Below are 21,611 nucleotides of genomic sequence, written 5' to 3' on the forward strand. Positions count from 1 at the left end.
CACTAGTGAACCCTCCAGATCAAAGGGAATATGTCAAGAGCCACAGGAGCGATGAAAGAGAATTGGTTTGATTGTTCAAGGCCTGGTCAGATGAACATGATGGATCCCGTGGTGACAGCAGGAAAGTTAGTTCATCATGAAACAGTCATTCCGCTGAAATGTGCAATTCAGAGCATAAAAGACCCCGACCTCCTGATTTTGCTGCTCGTTCCCCCCAGTTGTCACTTACTCTAGCTCTATTTCCTATGAGCACTCCAGTTTATTTGCCTGCCCAAAACTTTTAACTTAACCTTTTCTGGACCAGTGTCTTTGCTGATGTAATGTTCTGCTTGTTCTGGGTTGAAGCCGTTCATAGAGAGGTGCCAGTGCAGGAACTGATACAAAACAGAGCATGGAAGAAGTGGGAGGAGGCAGGGAGAGGTGTTGGGTAGCTTTTCCCTATCTCATGGCACTGCATCATAATACGATTTCTTTTAACTGATGTGGTATAATTTAATTAGTAGAAGCAGCTTACTCTAAGAGCCAAAAAATCCCTATTAACAAAATAAGGTAAGAGACTGAGTCGGAAGCAGTACCTCAGCCTGTCTTCCCCAACATAATCACATTTCTCATCAAGTAGGACCCTTATCCTTCACAGTAAAATCTGAGTGGGTGCACCTACTCTGCAATGCTGAGGAAGAAGAAATTAGAAGTCCCATATGTCAAGTTTTCAAACTGGACCACGTTACAAAGGAGAATCATCAGGGTCTGGTGGTGGTAGCATCACCAATATAAGCGTACAGGCTCCAGCACGTGTTCTTACCCTGCTGGAGGAAGGAGTTGTGTAAAAGTAATTAGGTGAGGAAAGAGCCCCAAAAATGAGACAATGCATCTGTCCCGGTTTTTGCAAATAGGAATGACAATTAGCATAGTGTAACCGTAGCTGTAAAGATAGAAGGATGATAGAGAAGTGCATAAGCAATAAATGCATAATGCAGTATCATATAGAAGTGCATAATAAATGAATGCATAATGCAAAATGATATAGAAATGCATAATTAATGAATGCATAATGTATATGATTACTAAAATAAAGCCATGAGTGCAGCTAAAATATCTCTACCCAGCTTTCTGTTGTGAAGAGAATTAAATGAGTAAAGACCAGACGAAATAAAGAGAAAACCCCGTTAATTCATTTCTAACGTTTCACACTAAATCTCAATATCGTCAAGACAGTCATACTGGCATTCTTACTTGCAGTGTAATTTCTTGTTGCTTATCAATGAATTTCAAATTGATGTAGTTCTCCTTAATGAGAAGTACCTACTTTATCTGAATTTCTCTTGACTTTTCGAACCTATAATTTTTATTTTTACCACTCCTGAGCCCTGTCTTAACCTCCCTTGTGCTATGGATGTGCAGACAGAACACAAGTTAATGATTTGTCCAAGTTTCTGTGATGCTGAACACAAGTTAATGGGTTTGTCCAAGTTTCCGTGATGCTGCAGATTCTCCTCTGTAATCCCACTGAATGTGCAAATTTAAATAAGTCATCCCCACAAAGAATTAATTTCAATAAATAACATTTTTAGTTGTCTGCGGTTGAAATTTAAATGTGTAGGGTTTTCTTGTGTTCTGGCCTTGATCACTATCCCTCCCTCACCCCACCTGAAGAGCAAGGGAGAAAGATAATGTAGTAAGTCTAGAAACCTCCAAAATCACCTAATACTAAATGGCTGCCAGATCTGTTTGCCGACCAGAATGCTGTGGGGAAAATAGGAAAGGGAACAGATGAAACTGTTGGGAATTACCACCAACTTTCATAGCAGCTTTTTGAACAAAGTTTTACAGTACTTGCGTGCTATTTCTGCATTAGGACTAATTTCTAGTGGTGTTATCTGTCATTTGAATTTTATATGCCAAATTCATTATTATCCCATATCAAAACAAATTTATAGCAGCTTGGAGAATTGAAAGGTCTCCTCATCTACAACTAGATTAAATTGTCAATCAGCGCTACAAATCTAGCCTGACCACACTTTAGGTAAACCTAAAACCCAAAGCGATTAGTTGAGCTGACACTTGATGATACTAGATAGCTTACACTGATTTATTTTCTCCAGAAGGGAGATTGTAACAGACAGATGAAGTTGTGGATATACCCTTTGCTCAAGTTCAAACACACATCCTAAAGAGAAGCTGAGATCTTGATCAACTGCAAGGAAGAGTTGATAGTAATTTCCTGTATTCGTCCTAACATCACCCCTCGAGCTTTGACTGTCAGCAGAAGGATATGAATCTTACTCACTGATGGTGCCAGATATACCCCCCAAAACCTCCAGAAAGAGCCTCGGCAACTGTCACTGCCTGTGCTGTAAACATTGAAAATTTGGTGCTTTTTCACTTGAGAATAAATTCCATCATAATAATGGCAGGCCCACTTTGTGCTACTTTATTCGTTTAAAAAAAAAAATAAATAAAAAGAAAAGGAAAAATTGAGACTTTATCAAGAGATGCCAGATGCAGTGTCCCAGAACCATTAGCTTCTGTGACTCCAGGGCTGCGTTCTTACTCCCACTGTAGAAGACAATCACTCCGTAAACCTCAGATAGTGTTGATGAAAGGTTCTTCTGTGGAAAGACCGTAGAAGGAATTTTAACCATTAAATAATATTCAGTCCTCTGCCTTGCATGATCTATATCATATCGATTCCTTGAGAAGTACCACGAATGATTGAAGAGCAAAGATATTGTTAATAGTCCTTAAAACCCCAGAAATGCCTCAAGTCTCCTTCTGTTCAACCCAAGAGGGCTGTTAAGGAGATGGCCCACAAAGCCTAGATTTACAGAAACATAAGTAAAATTGATATCAGGAAGAAGATACTCAAGATCCTGTATGACAGATATAATTGCCTTTCTTTGTCTGAGTAATCTCTTGCTAAAAAATACATCACCTAAAGGGCTCACACTGGCAGTAAGTGTCATTTTTAACATTGGTATAGAAAGTCAGTTTCTTTCTGATCTCATTAGAGAACATGAATTTTGTGACTTCTCTGTTTCATCATCGCAGTGCTTCAGTGTTCTACTTGACACGTCCTTGTACTATGGAAACGTGTTTCAGCTTGTGTTTGCTTCTCGGAGGGGGTGGATTGCATTATTCTCCCTTTTCTCATTTTCCTGTCATTTTTTGCATAATGGATTCATTGTATAAAAAAAAAAAAACCAACCTTATTTCACTTTTCATTCATTTCTTCACAAGGAAAGTAGTGAGGGAGTGGAACAGAGAGGCTGTGTAATCATCCATCCATGGAGACGTTCAGCACTTGGCTAAGCCAGTCACAGTTGGCCTGATGTAGCGTTGGCAATAATCCTGCATCACCTGGGAGGGTGGACGAAATGACCTTCGAGGTCTCTTCCAGTCAGTGTTTCTGTGGTTCTGTGGATCATTTGGGGAACAGAAGAGCACCTTCAAAATATTTTAAATCCGAGGTGTGGGGTTTCATCTTTAAAACAGTCATGCGTAATAGTGAAAATTGGTTTAAGATGGGATATCTGTTGTTTGGGTACTTGGTTGATTTTATCGCGGTGTGCATGATACAATCTGTAGTTCAGCTTCCCTGACAGCTCACAGCTCGTTTGACTTGTGCATGTTGTTAGATTCTATCCTGAATTTGCTCTGAGCAGCAGGTGAGCAGGACTTTTGCTGCCATTATTCGTCATGATAGCTTGCAGTCACTGAGCTCGGAGCAGAGATTTTTATTTTTTTTCTCTGTAACACAGTTCTAGTGGGCTGCCACGTAGCATGTGAAAATAAATTTCCTAACTCAAACGCAGAGGACAGAAAGTCGGCGGTTGCACATGAAGGTAGGGAATGATGTGAACATTAACTGCAGTTAATGCTGAAAAGAAAACAGAGACTTGGAAAGAGAGACAAAACCAGTGTCCAGGATCTGACTGGATTTTGACATTGCTGCTGTTGAGCCTGTTACGCTGGTCAGAGATTGAGTTGTCCTGACAAAGAGGAGTATTTTGGTATTGCCACAATTTATCAAGCAAATCCTTCAGACTAACATGTATTTCTCCCTAAAAAGGATTTTTTTTCTTAGCAAAACAGGTTCCCTACAGTCTGTGGCCACATTTCATACGCAGGATCAACTTGGCCAACGTGTCTGTGTTCACAAGTGCTGTGGGCTCCAGCAGAAAAGGATCTTCCAGGAGAGCAGGCAGGTGCCTCCAGCCATGGGCCTGCAGGATGCTTCTCCTCGCCCTTACTTGCCACAGGCTTTTCTCTTATTCTGCCTGGGTTTACCTTGCCCCACGCATGCAGCAGTTATTTCAGGATAAAGGGATTGAGGCAGAGCTAAGGGCATGTCTGTTTGGTACTCGGCGGTGGCACTATGATAGCCTTTGTTGGCCAAGGTGGGCGTGTGTGGGCAGAGCTTAAAATGTAGCGTACGTTGGCAGAAAGAGATCAGTGGTGGACGTGGCTATCACACCTCCTCAAAGTGATATAAATTAAGGTGGCAAAAAGTGCTCTCTTATCATCAGAGTTTCATCATGACTTAAGTCCGTTGGCGAGGATGATCTTACACTCCTCACTGAAATAAATATGCCAGCAGAATTTCTGGTCCACAGTGTGGACATAAAAAAAAAAAAAAACCAAAAAAAAAACCAGTTTCTCTTCCTAGCAAAACCAATCTGAGCCCTGCTGCTGGCCGGAGATAACAACTTCTTTTCCCCAACTCCCCCATGGGGCTGCCCCTGTAGAAAGCCCCTGTTCCCTGTTGCCACCCCTGCCCCTTGGTTGCCATGCTGAGCGGTGATGCCTCGGCCAGGGCAGCAGCCCCGTGGGGTGGGACCACAGCCGAGCTCCCTGCTCTGCACGGGCACCTGGGATGCTCTGGGATGGTGGTCCTGGTACCTTTGTCAGCCCTTGGTGGAAGCTGCTGGACTGGCAAGGCTCTCTGAGGGGATTTTTTTCCTTCCTAGTAAGCAGATTTTGATTTTTGCCTTTCAGCATAGATATCAGCTGCATCTTCAGCACATGACCTCTACTACAATGCTCTTTGAGGTTGTCCTTGTTGCCTCCTTGCAGTTGTTCCCAGTGAAAGAAAAGTCTAATTTTGCTGACAGGCTTTCAGCAAAAGCCTGCCTTCTCCAATTAGAGAGCCCCTCTGCTGATCGGGCAGCGTGCAGTGGCTGTGCCAGAGGAGCTAATGCTGTGGGCGCCAAAGTAGATATTTTGATCAGTGGAAATAATTTACAAAGAACAAGAAATGCCAGTTTGTTACTGGTACAGCTTAAGAGGTGGGGAAGAGTAGAACTGGGAAGGAAAGTTCATGGCTTAAACAGAAGTGCGAGATCACAGAATGATCTCGGCTGGAAAAGCCCCTGCAGCTCCTCCAGCCCCACCATGACCCTCCCCCTGACCGTTCCCAACTCCCCCAGATCCCTCAGCGCTGGCTCAGCCCGACTCTTCAACCCCTCCAGGGATCCCGGGGACTCCCCCCTGCCCTGGGCAGCCCATTCCAACGCCCAACAGCCCCTTCTGCACAGAAATCCTTCCTCAGAGCCAGCCTGACCCTGCCCTGGGCAGCTTGAGGCCATTCCCTCGGGGCCTGGCGCTGGGGCCTTGGCTCCAGAGACTCATCCCCCCTCTCTGCCCCCTCCTGGCAGGGAGTTGCCGAGGGCCAGGAGGTCTCCCCTCAGCCTCCTCTTCTCCAGACTGAACCCCCCAGTTCCCCCAGCCGCTCCCCAGCAGACCTGTGCTCCAGACCCTGCCCCAGCTCCGTTGCCCTTCTCTGGCCACGCTCGAGTCATTCAATGGCCTTTTTGGGGTGAGGGGCCCAAAACTGAACCCAGGAATCGAGGTGAAAGTTGGGGTCCTGGTCACCACTCGCGTTGGCTGCTGCTGAGCCCGGTGCTTGTGGACGTGCCTCCTCGGTCTGGAAGTATATCAAGCCACAGACAGTCTATTCTTTTTTCATTTGTACATTATATGCCGTTAATATTAACTGCAGATACAAAGTACATCTCTTGACATTTACAAAACGTTAGTACATTTTGTTCTTTGTGCAGGTGGCCCTTTGCTTCTCCTTGCAATAGTTAGGGACTGCTTGAGCCAGTGACAGTGAAAAAACCTGGAAGACAATTGTTCTGTCAATAAACCTCCTCTCTGACTGATGGGCCCCCATTGCCCTGCCACAGGCTCCCTTCTCATCCCGGTTCTTCTCCGGAGGTCCCTTGACAATAGGTTGTTTCCTAAGGGTGTGGATGTCTGTGCTTATTTAATGAAGAATTAGGAATTAGATAACTAGATGGACTCGTTACATAGCAGCAGGCCTAGAGTGATCCTTCCTGCACTAACAGGTTGCACTTAGTCCTAGCCTGGGCCTTAGGGAATGTGACGGCAACAGGGAAAACCTGCCATAATCATTGAAAATCCAGTGAATTGTCCGTTGGCATTTAAAATATATTTTATTGCCCACTGAAGTTTGCATTCTTTTGTTATTGCCCAGACAAAAATACTACTCTTAAGTTGTTTGAAACAACTTCCTTCCTCTCTGCAGTGACTTATTAACAGGTTTGTTAATTGAATTGTGCCCTGCTGTGAGTCAGTATCTGTATGCTAAAAGGGGATGTTAGTGATGCTAGGGTGTACATCTGGCTGGATTATCCAGCCTTGGGTGTTATATATCCTCCTAGAGCTTTCAACACTTTTGTATTTTACTTTTGTTGCTATTACCATTATGGCAGAGGACATTTTGTGCCTGGCTTTGTGTCTTCTTTTTCCCTGCCCTCATTCTTGTCATTAATCTCCTTATTTAGTTTTTCGTAATGCAAATATTTACACTTCATTTAACAACATGACCAATGATTTCTTCAACAAAAAAAAAGTCCTTGTAGGGCAGGAGATCGTTGTGGATAGTCTAATACCAGAGATTGCAAACTCTTAAGTCAATCAAGCTTTAAAACAGTGGCTAAACATCTCACCGAGATACCCAACCAATCTGTGAACCATTGAGGCTACAGTAATAAAGTGAAATATTTGCCATCTGATTATTTACGCTTGCTTTGTTTAATTATAGTTTGAGAAGGAGATCATCACGAAACTGGATCATGAAGTGGAAGGAGGCAGAGGAGATGAACAGTACAAAGTGTTATTTGACAAAATGTAAGTGTTGATCAGCAGCGAGATTTATGTCACCGTAAAGTCAGGAGAGAGAGCAATTAGACTACAATGAACTTTGTAGCCCAGAAATAATTAAAATCTGTTAATGATGCATAGTATTTAAAATTGCACCTGAGTCAAGGTTTTTTTCTCCATGTGATTAACAAGGTGAATGTAATTGGTCTTTCAGTCTCTTGGAGCACTGCAGAAAGCACAAATATCTTGCTAAAAGTGGAGAAACTTTTGTGAAACTTGTTGTCCGCTTAATGGAGAGGTTGTTGGACTACAGGACCATAATGCACGACGAGAACAAGGAGAACCACATGAGCTGTACTGTCAACGTGCTGGTAAGCAAAGAGAAGTCACCAGCCTGAAATGACTACTGCGTTCTTAATTTTACAGCTTTAACAAAAAGATAAAACAGGCTACATGTTGTGATTCTCATGAAAGTTTGAAATACTTGTGGATTTTTTTTTCCCCTTTTTTAATGAAGATGAATCCATGAAAACATGGGTTATTACTTCTGTAATTGATTCAAAGGAAAGATTTAAGAAGAAATGTCTCAGGGCCTGATCTTTGAGGGCTGTTCATAGACATTTACAGTTGATGTATGAACAACATTATATAGGAAAACACTTGGACATATAGAACGTTGGAGTAATACACAGTTTTCTACCAAAATTCCATGCATTTGCAATCCCATTTGTATTCTGCTTACGGCTCAGTTTCCGTATTCAAAATTTTTGAAGTAATTTGAGTGTTACTCTTTAATTCAAAGCAGAATGTGAAATTTCTGCCTCTTTGTTTTAGAAATTCTGGAGTATCTACTATATACTACAAACCGTCTTTTAATCTAGGCTAGAGCTGGAAGCAGGAGCAGTTGTCCCCATGGCAGGCACATCATGCTTTTCAGCCCAAGCATTAGAGTCTGAAATTTTACTAGAACAAAATCAGCACACATTGAAAAATGATGTCAAAATACACTTTAGAGACCCCCAAACATAGTACTAGCTAAATTTGATTTTTCCAGTAGGACTCGATATTAAACTGTTAGCCACCAAGGATTCGTAGCTTTCATCCCTCTATCATGGTCAAAGCTTTCATGTCGTTTAAATAAGTGGGGCACAGACAGCGTTTATCATTTATGTGATATGGCTGATAGATTTTGTTCAGGCTGGCTTGAAAAGATCTGAATAAATAGTTTGAGCTTTAGCACTTGCAAGGAATGCAAACGTCCTGGGCTCATGCAGTGCAGCCTTTATACTGCGCTGTGGCGTAAGCTATGAGTGAAACATTGCCCCTTAGAATGGGAGAGAAGGTGGAGACATCAAATCAGAAATTGGGATTTTAGGTTTTTTTCTTCCTCTCTGTGCACATCAAAACAACAGAATGTTTAGGAAATGGGAAAAGAGGAGGAACTTGGAGAATTGTCACCAGCTGTTGATATAGTAAATACCGTTAGGTCCCCCGCGGAAGAGTCGTAGCGTCGTCCTGAGCAGAGTTTGAGTGAGGAAAGGCTGCCAGTTCGCACCAAGCAAGATAGGAAATAAAAAAGTCACATACACCATACGCTCTAAAACATGACAACGATTTATAAAACTGAAAAAATTTCCCTAGTAAGGTGAATTTATTTCTCCTTCCTTTCATCGTAATACTCTTGAGTCTCCTCCTCGTAATTTTGCTTTACCAACCGCAGGGTGACCAATGGCCCACTCGGGGGTTGGTTTTGTTTTCTCAGAGTGTCTCTAACAGCATCTCCTGATGCTGGTTTTTGTCATCTGAATTTTTCAAGTATTTGCATATGATAAGTTTGGTGGGTGATTTACTGCTGTCAGGTTAAATCACGGTGAGATCTCCACGCACAACCCCGCTGCTGAAGTCTGCAGGAAATGCAGGAAAGCATCGCAGGGCAGATCTTCCCTTCGTTTTCAGTGATTTAAAACTTCAGCTTGACTTTAAAGTCCCGTTTGCCCTCCAGGACCAGCTCAGTCTTTTCATCATTCTCCAGGCACCTGCCTTTGCTGAAATCCAACCCAGGGCTCATACTCAGCAGAATTCCCACCTGAGGTCTCAAAGAGTTCTTAATTGGGACTTTAATGATGCAGAGGCTTTCACAGGATTAAGTTTGTCTTTATTGACTATAGTTTAAGTCAGAGGTTTTGATATGCATTTAAACCAGTGCTGATGTTAAAAAATCCCATAAAAGCCCTGTCTGTCCCCTCAGCTGCTTGCTCCTACCCCTGACAATCCTGGCAAAAGCAAGAGTGCCGCCGAGGTAGCAGAGCAGATACGAGGAGGGATCTTGCTGCAAGCTCACACTCTTCCCCTCCAGTTATTTGTCATCCCCATCAGTTCCTCAGCCCGTTGGCTGTAGAGCCCCGCACGTGTGGGCCAGCACAGTGTAAGGGGGATGTGGGAACCTGCACCCTAAGATGGGGCAGGAGCAGGGACAGCTTTCTGGTGGGGGGGGACTCTAGTACGTCATGTGTGTTAGGTCAACCTGCTGCCAGAGCCTCTTGCCGTTTTCGTTGATTTAATGTTGCTTCTTGAGCTGCATCAGAAGGGCAGAGCAGCTGGCAGCAATATTAGGATTATATGGTTTTACATTATTGATCCACCTAGCTCAGAAATCTCTTCTCCTTTAACAAAAGCAAACAAAGCCTAAGTAAGAGAAAACAGCAAAAATTTTTCACGTGGCTCAGTTTGACTTTTGAGTTGAACTCAAAACCAGTGAGCAGTTATGTCAACTCAAATGGTATATCCACTGGATAATCCATCATTGCCAACTGTGCTACGTAGGGACTGTTCTGTATTTCAGTTCTCTTTGAACGGAACAGGTTTTTGTTGGGCTTATTAATCTATTAGTACTGGGTTTATGCATCTATTAGTGGCTACTCAGACTGCTTTAATTTAGCATTGAAATATGTTTTAATTTAGTGAAGGGTAAATTTCTTTGTGTTTTGTTTTCTTAGATATATTTTAACTTTTGAAGGCAAACTTAAAATTAGATTCTGGAATGCCTTTAATATCTCACCCAATTTGTCATATCTTGCATTTACAATATTTGTAGTGTTAACTAGTTTATCTCAAGACCAGAGGCATTCAGACATTTCTGAAGAGAATGATGATAGTGTGTGGCATATGAAGCCAGATAAATAACACTAATCTACCTTTTTATTTCCAAAGCAACTATCAGAATTCCAGAGCAGATGATGTATTGTTCAACTGAGGTTTGGAGTTTTAAATCCATAGAACAACTGTTGCTTAAAAATTATGGGTTTGTGTATTACAAAATTTCAACTGAAAATGGTTAATGATGTGTGACTTGCAAATGCCAGAAGCAAATTTCTAGCAGTACTATTCTTGCAAATTCTTAACCTTTGCAGTGAGACATAAGCCTTAATAAACTACATCATGAAACATCACAGCATTAGACTTTATAAGTTAAATAACTTGTGCTCTATCACTAGAGGCGAATTCCATTTTGCAGTTTTGAGGTTGATGTTATGCAATTATTAATTTTTAATTTAGAGCATGTTCCAGACTGTGAAATCAAAGACTTTGTAACAAAATTATGTTTTCAGAATTTCTACAAGGAGATTGAGAGAGAAGAAATGTACATAAGGTTTGTAAACACGACCAGTGACAAACTCTGCTTGACTTAGTATAGTGTAATTAGAGAAAATTAAGTTCATATTAAGCAGTCACTTGGGGACTGGAGGAAAAGAAGTAATGAAAAAATATACCTTGACAGAACCTTGAGTACATGCAAAAGCCTATATTCACTGAGAACAATGGAGCATTAGAAATCAGTCATGACTTTTTTTTTTTTTTTTTTTTTTCGGATGAACATTGAAATACTCAGGAGTGTTGTCACATGAAGAAAGTAAATAAGTCAAAAGAAAGCTTAGAAAATAAATAATTTTGCCTCCTAGTGAGGCACAGCGTATGTGACTTGGGGTAAAAAGGACTACTAAGGATATCATGACTGATACTTCCTTTAAATGTGAACGTTTCAGGGACCTTTCAAAATCTATTTTCATACAAAAGGAAAAATGGTAATATGTTGTTGTGCTTTTGTAAACCTCAGGGTTCCTAGTCCTCTATTTGTACTTTGGCTTAAAATTGGCTAGACTGTTGTGCTAAAATGATGAAGTTTGTGGTTTTAATGCTATAAGGCAGGATTGATAACTGAACAAACACGTAAAGTTACGAATAGTAGTAGGTCTGCCCTATTCAGCGTCTCTATAAAGACAAATTGCCTCTGTCAACCTACCCCTAAAAATCTGTTGTATTTCTGTTAACAAACTTATATGTGTCATATGAGTATCAAAGTTCTATGTTTTCACTGGGTTTTTCAAAAAACACTTTTAATAGTTTTGTGAGGGTTTTTTTAATTGTCACCCAAAAACCCCGACAGCCAAATGAAGAGAATCCCCTTCCAGAGGCGTGATGATGTTGAAGTTAAGGAAGAAGACTTACATCTGTCCCTATAGATGAACAATTAGAGTGATATCTCTTGCACAGAATCTTTACTGGATTCATTACACATCACGCATTGGGAAAAGGACACAATGGAAATGAAAATGGTCCTAAAGGTTGTCTGCACGCAGAAATCTGAGCTTTAAATGATCCCACCTGTATGTAGTTGTTGGAAGAGGGAGTTGAACCATTGTAGACTTCAAAATAAATTATTGAGTAACGTTTAAGAACCCACTTTTTTTTTTAAGAACCATTGTTTTTATTACTCGCAGGTATTTGTACAAGCTGTGTGACCTGCACAAAGAATGTGATAACTATACGGAAGCTGCCTACACGTTACTGCTGCATGCAAAACTCCTCAAGGTAAACACCAAAATACACGGCACGTTTTGAAATCAGGTTAGCAGTGACCAGGAGCGGTATTGTTTGTCTCTCTTACAACATCTGCACTTAAACCTGATGAACGACTGTGTGCTGCCGCTGATGCCAGTTATCTTGTGCACGTGTAATTAATACACGCTGGAAAGCAGCCCTCTGCCCTTAGCGTATGTCAGGGCACGCTTTGCTCAACTGAAATGAATGGAAGCGAGCTCGAGTCAAGAATACAAGTTATAAATTGCAAAGCTTTAATCTAAATTTCTTTTAAATATCGAAATTATTTGATGCGAGGAAGCAGCTAAACACATATCTCAGTAAATCAACTCCCTGCAGAACTGTGTTTGCAACGGCAGTACATGGGGAGTTCTAGAGGCTGTTATCAGCTGCTCTTGGGTATCTGTAGATTTGGGTTGATTTCAGAAACTTAGAGACACAATTCAAACGGCCTTCTTTCCAAGTTCATGCCCTTAAGAGCTACATATAATTTTAATGCAGTGTTACACAGTTTATAGCACATTTAAAGAGACGTAACAATATTGCTATTCTTCAAGAAATGTTTTGGTGTAACCTGCAATATGTATAAATCAAATGTTATCTATACAAAGCACCTGTAAATAAAACATTTGCGTTTTTAACACTATATAGCATCAGTCAGAAATGTAATGAAGCCGTATTTCATAAGCGTTAATCTCACTGAAAACTTTCTGGACAGATGGTGTTGTCTCTGTCACGCAGCTTGTTTCAGGATTGTGTCCCAAACGTGGCAACATGTGCCAACCATGATCCTGGTGTTATCATACAGAAGGACTCACAGCAGACACTTGTGTCATGAAATCACGTTTATTACAGCCTAGACATTACTAGCAAGGAGTTTTATGTTTTAATTCTGAAAAGCAGTCAATAGAAAAAGTAACAAAGTTTGATGAGAATTAATGTTTTCTGAAGCGTTTGCTTTAGTCCCATTCTTCTTCCTCACATCTCAGCACCTACAGTGAAATCTTTCTCTCTCCGGAGGGATCTGGATCTCTTTCTGCTCCCCTTGAGGATGTGTGGGGCAGAGTCAGGGACAGAATAATTGAGAACTGCATTTTCTATTTCATCTCTTTCTCGTGCCAGTGACGAGTGTATTGCAACCTTCCGTATTACTGCAAGCCCTCGATATTATTACAGAAACTATGCTACTGGCACCCCATTTCAGAAAGGAAATTTATCTCGTTCTAAGCTGCAAATTGTTCTTAGCAAACTTTGTTTTAATCTCAGCAGTCCCAAGCAAAAATGCGTGTGTAAAATATCTGTTTTGAAATTGAAAAGGTGTTAAATGACTATATCTAACAGAGGCACTGAGAATTATTCATACCTCAAAAGTGAGTAAACTCCATCCAAGCTATAAGAAGGCTAAATACGACGCAGAGCATACATGTGCAGTTTAAATTAAGACACTTTGAAAATGTATTTACTCTATTTTTAAATAAAAAGAAGCTTGTTACACAAGTAGACATCAGTGAGGTTCAGCCGGAGTCAAAAGCAGTATAGCAGTAGCTTTTGACATTGGTGAAAGGGGGGCAGTTGCTGGCCACAGCCTGCTGGATGCAGTCACTTTGGTAGTGACATTTCCTGTGCCGAGACATGTGTCAGAGAGGTGACGATGTGAGGAGATGGCTCTGACACCTTCCGTCACACACACTGGGGCGGGCGGTTGCCTGTGGGGGCAAGTTCAAGTGAGTAACTCGCTGAGTCCGGGGCTGTAGAGATCTCTCTCATTCCCAGGAGGGACATAAAACAGGACTGCCAAGGTGTGTAACACTTGCTCATCACATGAATGAACCTTTTAGACGAGGTAAAACATCCATTTCCTTCCACAGGTGCTGTGTTTTCTGGAAAACTGACGGAATAAACCATTCCATAAAATGTCATTCAAACTTTTGCCTACTATGGCTTGAACTTGTTAGTCACTCTGCTTTATGTCACCTTAAATTAGAGTTTAGCCAGCTTTGTTTTTTCTTACAGAATGTCTTCAGAGACCAGATGCGTATCCTAATACACTCTAATTCACTGGCAAGAAATACCCAATTTTCTTTTCTTATAATTCAAAGTGGTAAAAGATGGCAGATATAAGGGCAGTATTTGCCACAGGTTTACATCACTACTGGATCTTTGTTTATAAAGATAATTACATTGTAGCTTGGAATGATTTTATTATAAAAGGGTATCAATCTGTCTAATACAAGATCTGGTTACTACCAGTCGTTAGCAGTGGATGGAGTTCATTATTGCTTGAGAAGCAGCAATATTGTGGTGTGTGTAACTTTAAGCAATCGAGTTTTTCTGTCAAACCTAGAGGACAGGATTTTTCAATGACAGTCATCATTGGCATATATTTCATCGCACTGATTTTAATGGGATCACGATTGGGTCAAGACTAAGCTTTCGAGAATTTCACCTTTAAATTTATGAGAAGGCTGTGTCTGCGGTGAGAGAGCCACCGTCATTTTCTCCAGATTACTGCAAGCTGATGAAGCACGCTTAAGAAAAGAGACTTTATTTGTATTTTTAACACATTTAGTGAAAATTAAGATGTTGAGAACTAACAGAAGATAGTATGCTGAAAAAAATGCCATTGCATTGCAGACACCGGGAGGTTTACGTTGCTCAGAAACACAACTCTGCAGTACAAAGTTGTCAAAGTTGTCTGCTTTAGCCAAAGACAAATGTTTTGGCCAAATTAAGAAGTAATTGGGTGAAATTTAATGAGATCTAGGGGGCAAAACTGGATGATGTAACAGCAGTTCTGTGAATAAATCTAAGGTGCTGATCTCGGCATGATCTTTTCCTCTTTTCCGAAAGTTATACATTTTATTTCAGAGGGCAGTCCTCCCCCTTTAGTAACTCTGCTTTTCAGATAAAAAAGTGAACAGTAATTTATTTTTTTGAACTCGGTTTCTTAAGGCAACAAGTCCTGTTGGAGCACCCGTCCCTGTCTCTTTTTCAGTCTGTGAGAAGTTGTATTTGATTTCAGGGAGGTTTGTCATTTGATTTTACTATAAAAGTGAGTCTCTAGGTGAGTCTCTAAGGTATTAATTTCCAGCTAGCTTCATGAAAATCAGCAGTTGTGGCAGGGTAGGCTGTGGTCTTAGTGTCCTGACTAAGGAAAAGTCTCCACAATTGTCTCATCCCTGGGTAGGTTGTAGGAAATATTAGTGGGAGGTGAAGAAGGGGTGATGCAAATACTGGAGTCCAGAGGTGTCCGTTGTATCTGTCCCTCCCTGGGCACCAGAATATGCAGGTGCCAGGAAGAAGGGTGTAGGGAATTGCTTGGTCCTCCCAGGTCTAGGAGAAAATCCATTTAATGTCTGGGCCTGGCTCCTCATCCGTTAGGCATTTTCTAGAAGAGCAAAAGCCACTAATTGCGGACAGGCTGTATAAAGTTAGTGGCACTCTTCCACGCCTCCAAACGTTCTCGATGAATTTTAGCCATTTAATTTCTGTGCCTGCAGTCCTTCCCATTTGTAGTCATGTATCTTGGCTTCGGGGCTTCTCTCGACATAAACCTGCAAGAGTTCGTTATGCATTCAGCAGGTTGTACCCATCAGCAGGCCAAGGTCAAAATCATCAAACTCGCTGAGGAGATGAAGCCACCTCAAGAAGCTTCCTTCCAGCTGATATATGTAATTAGCCTCCAATTACAGCATTCAAATAAATGGTCTTGTGCTCAGGGAATCAAAGTACACAACTGGAAAAAAAAAAATAAAATCTTTGTTAGCGAATTAGCTGTGGTACCAGTTGTTCCAATAAAAAATGTGTATTTTCTTTAGCCTAATTTTACTGACGTATTTCATAACTTTTGATTTTCTTTCACTTTTCCCCTCTTTCTTGTATGATTTAGTGGTCAGAAGAAGCATGTGCAGCACATCTTACCCAGCGGGATGGATACCAGGCTGCTACTCAAGGACAGTTGAAAGATCAACTATATCAAGAAATTATCCATTACTTTGACAAGGGCAAGGTAAAAAGGAAAATAAAAAGTCCAAATATGTTTCATTGCTTTTCTCTCTAAGTTGTAAGTTGAATAGTAAACACAGCTTGCATCCAGTGACCTTCAGGGAGCTTTAACTTGTTATAAGTTATTTGGAGTGCTTTATGTAAATGGTCCACCAGCTAGCACTTAAAGATAATGATAGTAAAAAAAAGTAAAAAAATAAATCAATGGTACATTTATAACTGCTGTGTTAAGGGTAAATATATGTGCATATGATGCCACGGAGAAAATAAAAAAGTGATGCATGTAATTTGGGGGACTTACTTTTTCTGGCAATTACAATAGCTAATGCAATCCTTCAGCTACCCTTGTTTTTTCTCATGTACACAAAATAATTTCCTCAGAGAGTGGATGTCTGTGGTTCACATCGTAAGAAGGCAGAAATATCCTCAGATGAGAATATTTCATGGCAATTGCACCTTTTACTGCAAGATGAGTTTGCATCCAGCATGGTGGGACGGGGAGGGCGCTGGTGGAACCTGTCCGCAGAGATGAAGGGGGTTCACTTGGTAGACAGGGAGATGTAGGGATGTATCTGTGTTTGGATATTTCATGCACAAAATGTTTCAGTACAGAAGTAGAGATCTCTTTGTCAGAACATTTCAGGACCATAAACTTGGGGTTTTAAAAGCTATCTTTGTTGCATAAATGTAAATGCAAACAAAAATGTCATCTGCTGGGAGAACTAGAATATTATCCAACCATCTCATGTTTTCCAAGTAAGTTCTTAGCAGAATCAGATCGGTATTTTGATAGAAATTTTGCTTAAAAGGTCAAATTTTATACCTTATCTTAACACAATATTTAGAAGTTGCTGATAAATGATGCTCAGAAAATTGTAGTTCTAGACTGGGACAGAGCTGGGCTGCTCAAACCCCGTGGGGCCAGGGCTTGTGTAGGTGCCGTGGTGCTTCCACAGAGGATACACACGCTTCTGCTGCCCCAAAAGCTTTTACTAACCCTTTAACAGCGGGCAAGGAGAACCTCGTTAGAATTAGGGTCATAGCTGATTTAAAAGTGTATTTTAGTATTACGTTCCTCTCTGGAAAGGAAAAGACAGAAACCGCACGTTTTTATTTTGTTGTTTTACATCTTTATGGCTTCACACTTAGTCTTTTATGGTGCTAGTATACAGGCGGTGGGAATTGTTCTTCTGAGCACCAGGCCAACGCGGTTTAGCTGTAAATTAAAAGCTGCAGCATCCTTTATATCTATATTGAAAACAGCCTGTCTTAAAGTTGTACCCACCCGTTTCAGCTGATAGCACTAATGAGCTGTTTATGTAAACAGCAGGCAAAATACCTGCTGCTTACTTTCCAGCCTGCGCCACGTTACACAGCACGGCATCCACGCTTGAGAGACTGTTGTTCGGCTGAATAACCATTCTTAAATTTTTCAGATTTTACAACTAGAAATGAGAGAAGGCCCTGCCTGCTTTCGAAAGCACTGACAACGCAGTGTTGTGCCTTCCCCTCAGAGTTAAAGAACCAAATCTTCATTATTCTGAAAATTTTTGCTCAACAGTGATATCAAAGGGACCACTGTGATTACTTACTCCTATTCCTTTGTGTAACTCAAGTCACAGGACTCCTGTGTGATTTTTCTCTGTGTGTGTGTGTGAGGAGACGATTCATTTTCAAAGCAGCCTTTCCTAGTTACAGATATTTCTCCTCTCAGTATCTGGTCACTCAAGTTGGTGATACCTTTTGGTATTGTTCATTGAAAATCAATATACACTGAGAATATGAGCAGCTTATATGAATTTTCAAATGTCAGGAAGCTCAAACTTGAAGTTTCCACCATAGAATTAAGGGAATCCTCTAATTTGGGATTTTTTGCCCTTGGGTTAAATCAACGTCTCACATTTACCTACGCACTTAGCAATTGTAGTCCAGCAGCTACTTTAACTACACCATTCTGTGATGAGTAACTATCCAAAATAATATTTGCTGTGCATTTGTAGAAGACTGTATCAATACACTAACCAGTTCATCTTTTTTTTTTTTTTTTACCATAATCACCCAGCTGTGTCCCTGCCTGGCAGTTCACTCTGGGTTGATCCCACTGCTTTGTTTTCTCTTCCCTTAAAGTTCACAAGAGATGTCAGAAGAAGGTCACTGTACCCTGGAGAGCTGCAGAGCTACTTCCAGGCTTTTACAGAAGTTTTTGCTTTAAAGTTGTTGTGAGACTGTACCTCTTCCTCTCTAACCCAGTGGGTAGACTCGAGAGGGGAGGTAGATGTGGTTGGAAACATTATGTAGAAGAAATGAAGGAGAAGGATTTCCTTAAAGGTGGCACTTGATCTTAAAACATTGACTTTTCTTTTTTTTAAAGGATGGTGTAGTTCAGCCTCTCAAAAATCATGATCCCTCTCTCTACACGGATTAATTTCCCAGGGGGAATGAGGTTTATTCCCTAAATATTAGCATTCATGGTGAGATTAATTTAGAGGAAGGTATAATCTTCCATATACAGACTGGAATGGAGTGCACATTTCACTTCTGGACGAGAAGTGCCTGAGAAATTTGTGATTTAACAATACAGAGTGTGGGCTTGCACTGAAAGCAAGAGTGTGGGCTGAGAACAAAATACTAGCCCTCACCATGAATACCCCTGTTATTTGTAGCTCAGTTAAGATTCCTCATTTTTATTTCTATTTTTTAATACACTGTTCTTAGGAAGCTTGCTTTTTTACTTTTATTTGATTTTGGGTCCTTAAACCAATCTTCTGAAGCACACCTTTCACCTTTAGTGAATTAGCATTTTCAGATACAGCTTCTGTATTTTGCTGCTCTTCTGCTTCATGAATTTGATTCCTTATTAGTAATACTTTTCATTACTCTTCTGAGCAGCTTGTTTGCAAAACGAAATGTTGTTACTTTCAAGTTTCCCTAGTATACACCTAGTTTACTCGCTTTGATTATTATTCTCCACCGTGTTGCACTTTCCAAGTCTCATCTCCATCTCTCTTGGCTTTTGCCCTTAAAAGCCTTATCTTCACGCTTATCACGGCAGTCTAACCTATCCTTTGAACTCCTCTGAAGTGTTTGCTCTTTCTGTGTTTTGCTGAAGCTTTGTAATTTTCAACAAAGCCCTTAATCCAGGGACTTTAAAAATTGGTAGCTTAGAGTATTTCAGAACAAGAAGAAAAAATTGTGGTGGTAGGAAAGGGGGTAAAATTTTGCCCGCGTGGAGCAGTTGATGGTAGTCAGCGCTAATGAACTACTGAAGCCAAGAAATAGTTGGTGTCATTGACAAAGATAAGATTTGATTTTGAAACAGGCCTGTGTGGTCTCTGGAGCCATAAAGGAAGCAGCAGCATTCTTACTCCTGCGCGATAAAATGTACAAACAGCAACGAGTTTCAAGTTTGCCAGTGGATGCCGCAGTCTATAAATCAGTATGTGCTTTCCACTGCTCCTTCATAAATTGAAAGCATTGGTCCCAGGGAGAAAAAACTAAATGAATGCACACTGCTCATTTGTTTCTGCTCCTCCTTTCTTTCCTTTCGCTTCCCCCCTACCACCCCCATTAAAAAAAAAAAAAAAAAAAAAAAAAAAGTTTTGCTTTTACTGCCATGCTTTGGCTTAAAATGTGGATTTTTTTCCAGCTCATGGGATGGCATCAAATGGCTTTTTCTTCCCTCTAAGAAGATAGTGGTGAAATTCACCTGTCTGCCAAAAATCGGCACGAGGCTCATGTCCAGCTCATACCATCAGATCGTGAGCCCGTCCTGAGAACTGTGAAGGACAGAGATGATTTTCAGAAGGGAAAGATACAGTGTTTGACCGTGTTCCAAATGAATACAGTAAATTCTTTTAAAGGCTTTCCAAGCGTGGCTATATCTTACATATCTTGAATGCAATACTAGCAATAGGGAAATACTGTGTTTTGACATTTCATTTAAAATATTAAGCTTACATGATGGTTAATTAACACTACCTGAATTTTAAACACCTTGGAATGTCCCTCATACATCAGAATATTGCATGATAATATTCTTGCCCTAGACTATTTCATTTTTACTGACCGTTAACTCAGCAGGACCTAGGAGGTATCCTAAGATCCGCCTTTGCTGCTGTTAAAGAACCTCCAAAACTAAATTGGATGCTGCAGTTCTTTCTGGGCAAGAAGCAATCCAGCTTCAAAAATAAATTGAATTGCTAGGTTTTCCCTAAAAAGATCTCCTTCTGCATCCTCAAAGTCTTTCCCATAACAATTTGCAGCTCGTGTCTACACAACTACATTTAAGCTGTGCGCATTTTTCTTACGGCTTCAGTATAAAAGAAGCATTTTCCTTCCTCTATCACCAACCTCTCTCTCTGGTACACTCTCCAGATAAATTGTTTCTCGCATTAATGAGTTGTACATCGTACAAATCCTGTGTAGTAGCTCCCCGTACGGCTCATTCCTCCAGAAGACCTGCCATGTCCTAGGCAAACCTGGGAAACCTTCCAAGGCAGGAAATCTGTGAGGCAGCAGATTGGGAGTTATTGACCTTCAAGAATATAGATTTCATTTATCAGGATCCTTTGCCACAGCCGTGCTGTTCTCACCTGAATAAATTTACTCTGTAGTAAACAGAGAAATTTTTTGGAGGGTTGTGCAGGGGATTTTAAACACACGGTTCCTGCTTCTGTTACGGTGTTGGAAAAATCACCAGCTTTGCTTCTGGTTTTGGAGATGTTGCAGGTGTTGTGGTCCAGCTGCACAAAGAGCCAAGGGAAAACCCGGGTGGTTAATGGACTCGTGGACCTCTGGAGTTCAGAACACTTGGCATGTCACAAATTGAGTTTTATAATACAACTTGTTGTTCCTTCAGAGGATTGAACTGGACAATTGGATTTCAAAATAGAGATGTTGGAGCAGACTGGGATTTTTAAGAGGTAGCAGCAACCAACAAAAAGTAGTTGCTTTTCTCTAAGACAGATCCCTCGGCTGGAGAGGTGCCAGCTTAGAGGCTGGCAAAAATGGAAAGAATCTTTTCCCACGGTGAGGCACTTTTATCATGTATTTGCAGTATGATAGTTTTATCTCTTCTCTATACCTGAAAGTGTTCCATTAAAAATAATGTGACAAAATATGAGCAGTATAACTTGTAAACTAACTTTTAAAGATTTTTTTAAAGTAATTCCAGTAATTTAAGGCAGAAGCAAATATGGCAAAAATACCTCTTTTTTTTTTTTTTTTTTTTTTTTTTTTCCCCGTGTTCTTCTCCACTTAGAGATAGGGGAATGGTTATTAGGAAGAATGCTAGGATTGTGTGATTACTGTGTCTTTATTGTAGGTGAATTCAATCTATAGCATATTTAATTTGAGGATTCTTTTTTTTAGGCTCTGAAACATTTATAAAATTCGTTATTAATATTAATATTCAGTAACATCTAAAGGGTTTATTCAGGTTGAGGTAGATGCAACAGAAATGGAGCCTCCGCTCTGGTGCGTTTACACTCGACTGACAAGGGTGGGAAGGGAAAAAAAAAATAATGAAAACCAAGATTTCATTCTGCTAAAGCTGATATTTAATCGGTGGCAGTGCTGTGCTACCAATAAGCATTGATGTGTAC

General features: G+C 40.7%; 1 protein-coding gene across 1 annotated transcript in view; it reads left to right on the forward strand.

Moving 5' to 3' along the window:
* DOCK1 (dedicator of cytokinesis 1) overlaps positions 1-21,611 on the forward strand; it is a 279,035-nt gene that overhangs the window by 205,553 nt on the left and 51,871 nt on the right. The window contains exons 35-39 of the mRNA XM_026851564.1: positions 7,067-7,152; positions 7,340-7,496; positions 10,734-10,774; positions 11,904-11,994; positions 15,893-16,012. Of these exons, the coding sequence (XP_026707365.1) occupies positions 7,067-7,152; positions 7,340-7,496; positions 10,734-10,774; positions 11,904-11,994; positions 15,893-16,012 (495 nt within the window). The remainder of the gene's footprint in view (positions 1-7,066; positions 7,153-7,339; positions 7,497-10,733; positions 10,775-11,903; positions 11,995-15,892; positions 16,013-21,611) is intronic.

Source organism: Athene cunicularia, assembly GCF_003259725.1.
Source record: "Athene cunicularia isolate RWA chromosome 6 unlocalized genomic scaffold, athCun1 chr6_part1, whole genome shotgun sequence".
NCBI lineage: Eukaryota > Metazoa > Chordata > Aves > Strigiformes > Strigidae > Athene > Athene cunicularia.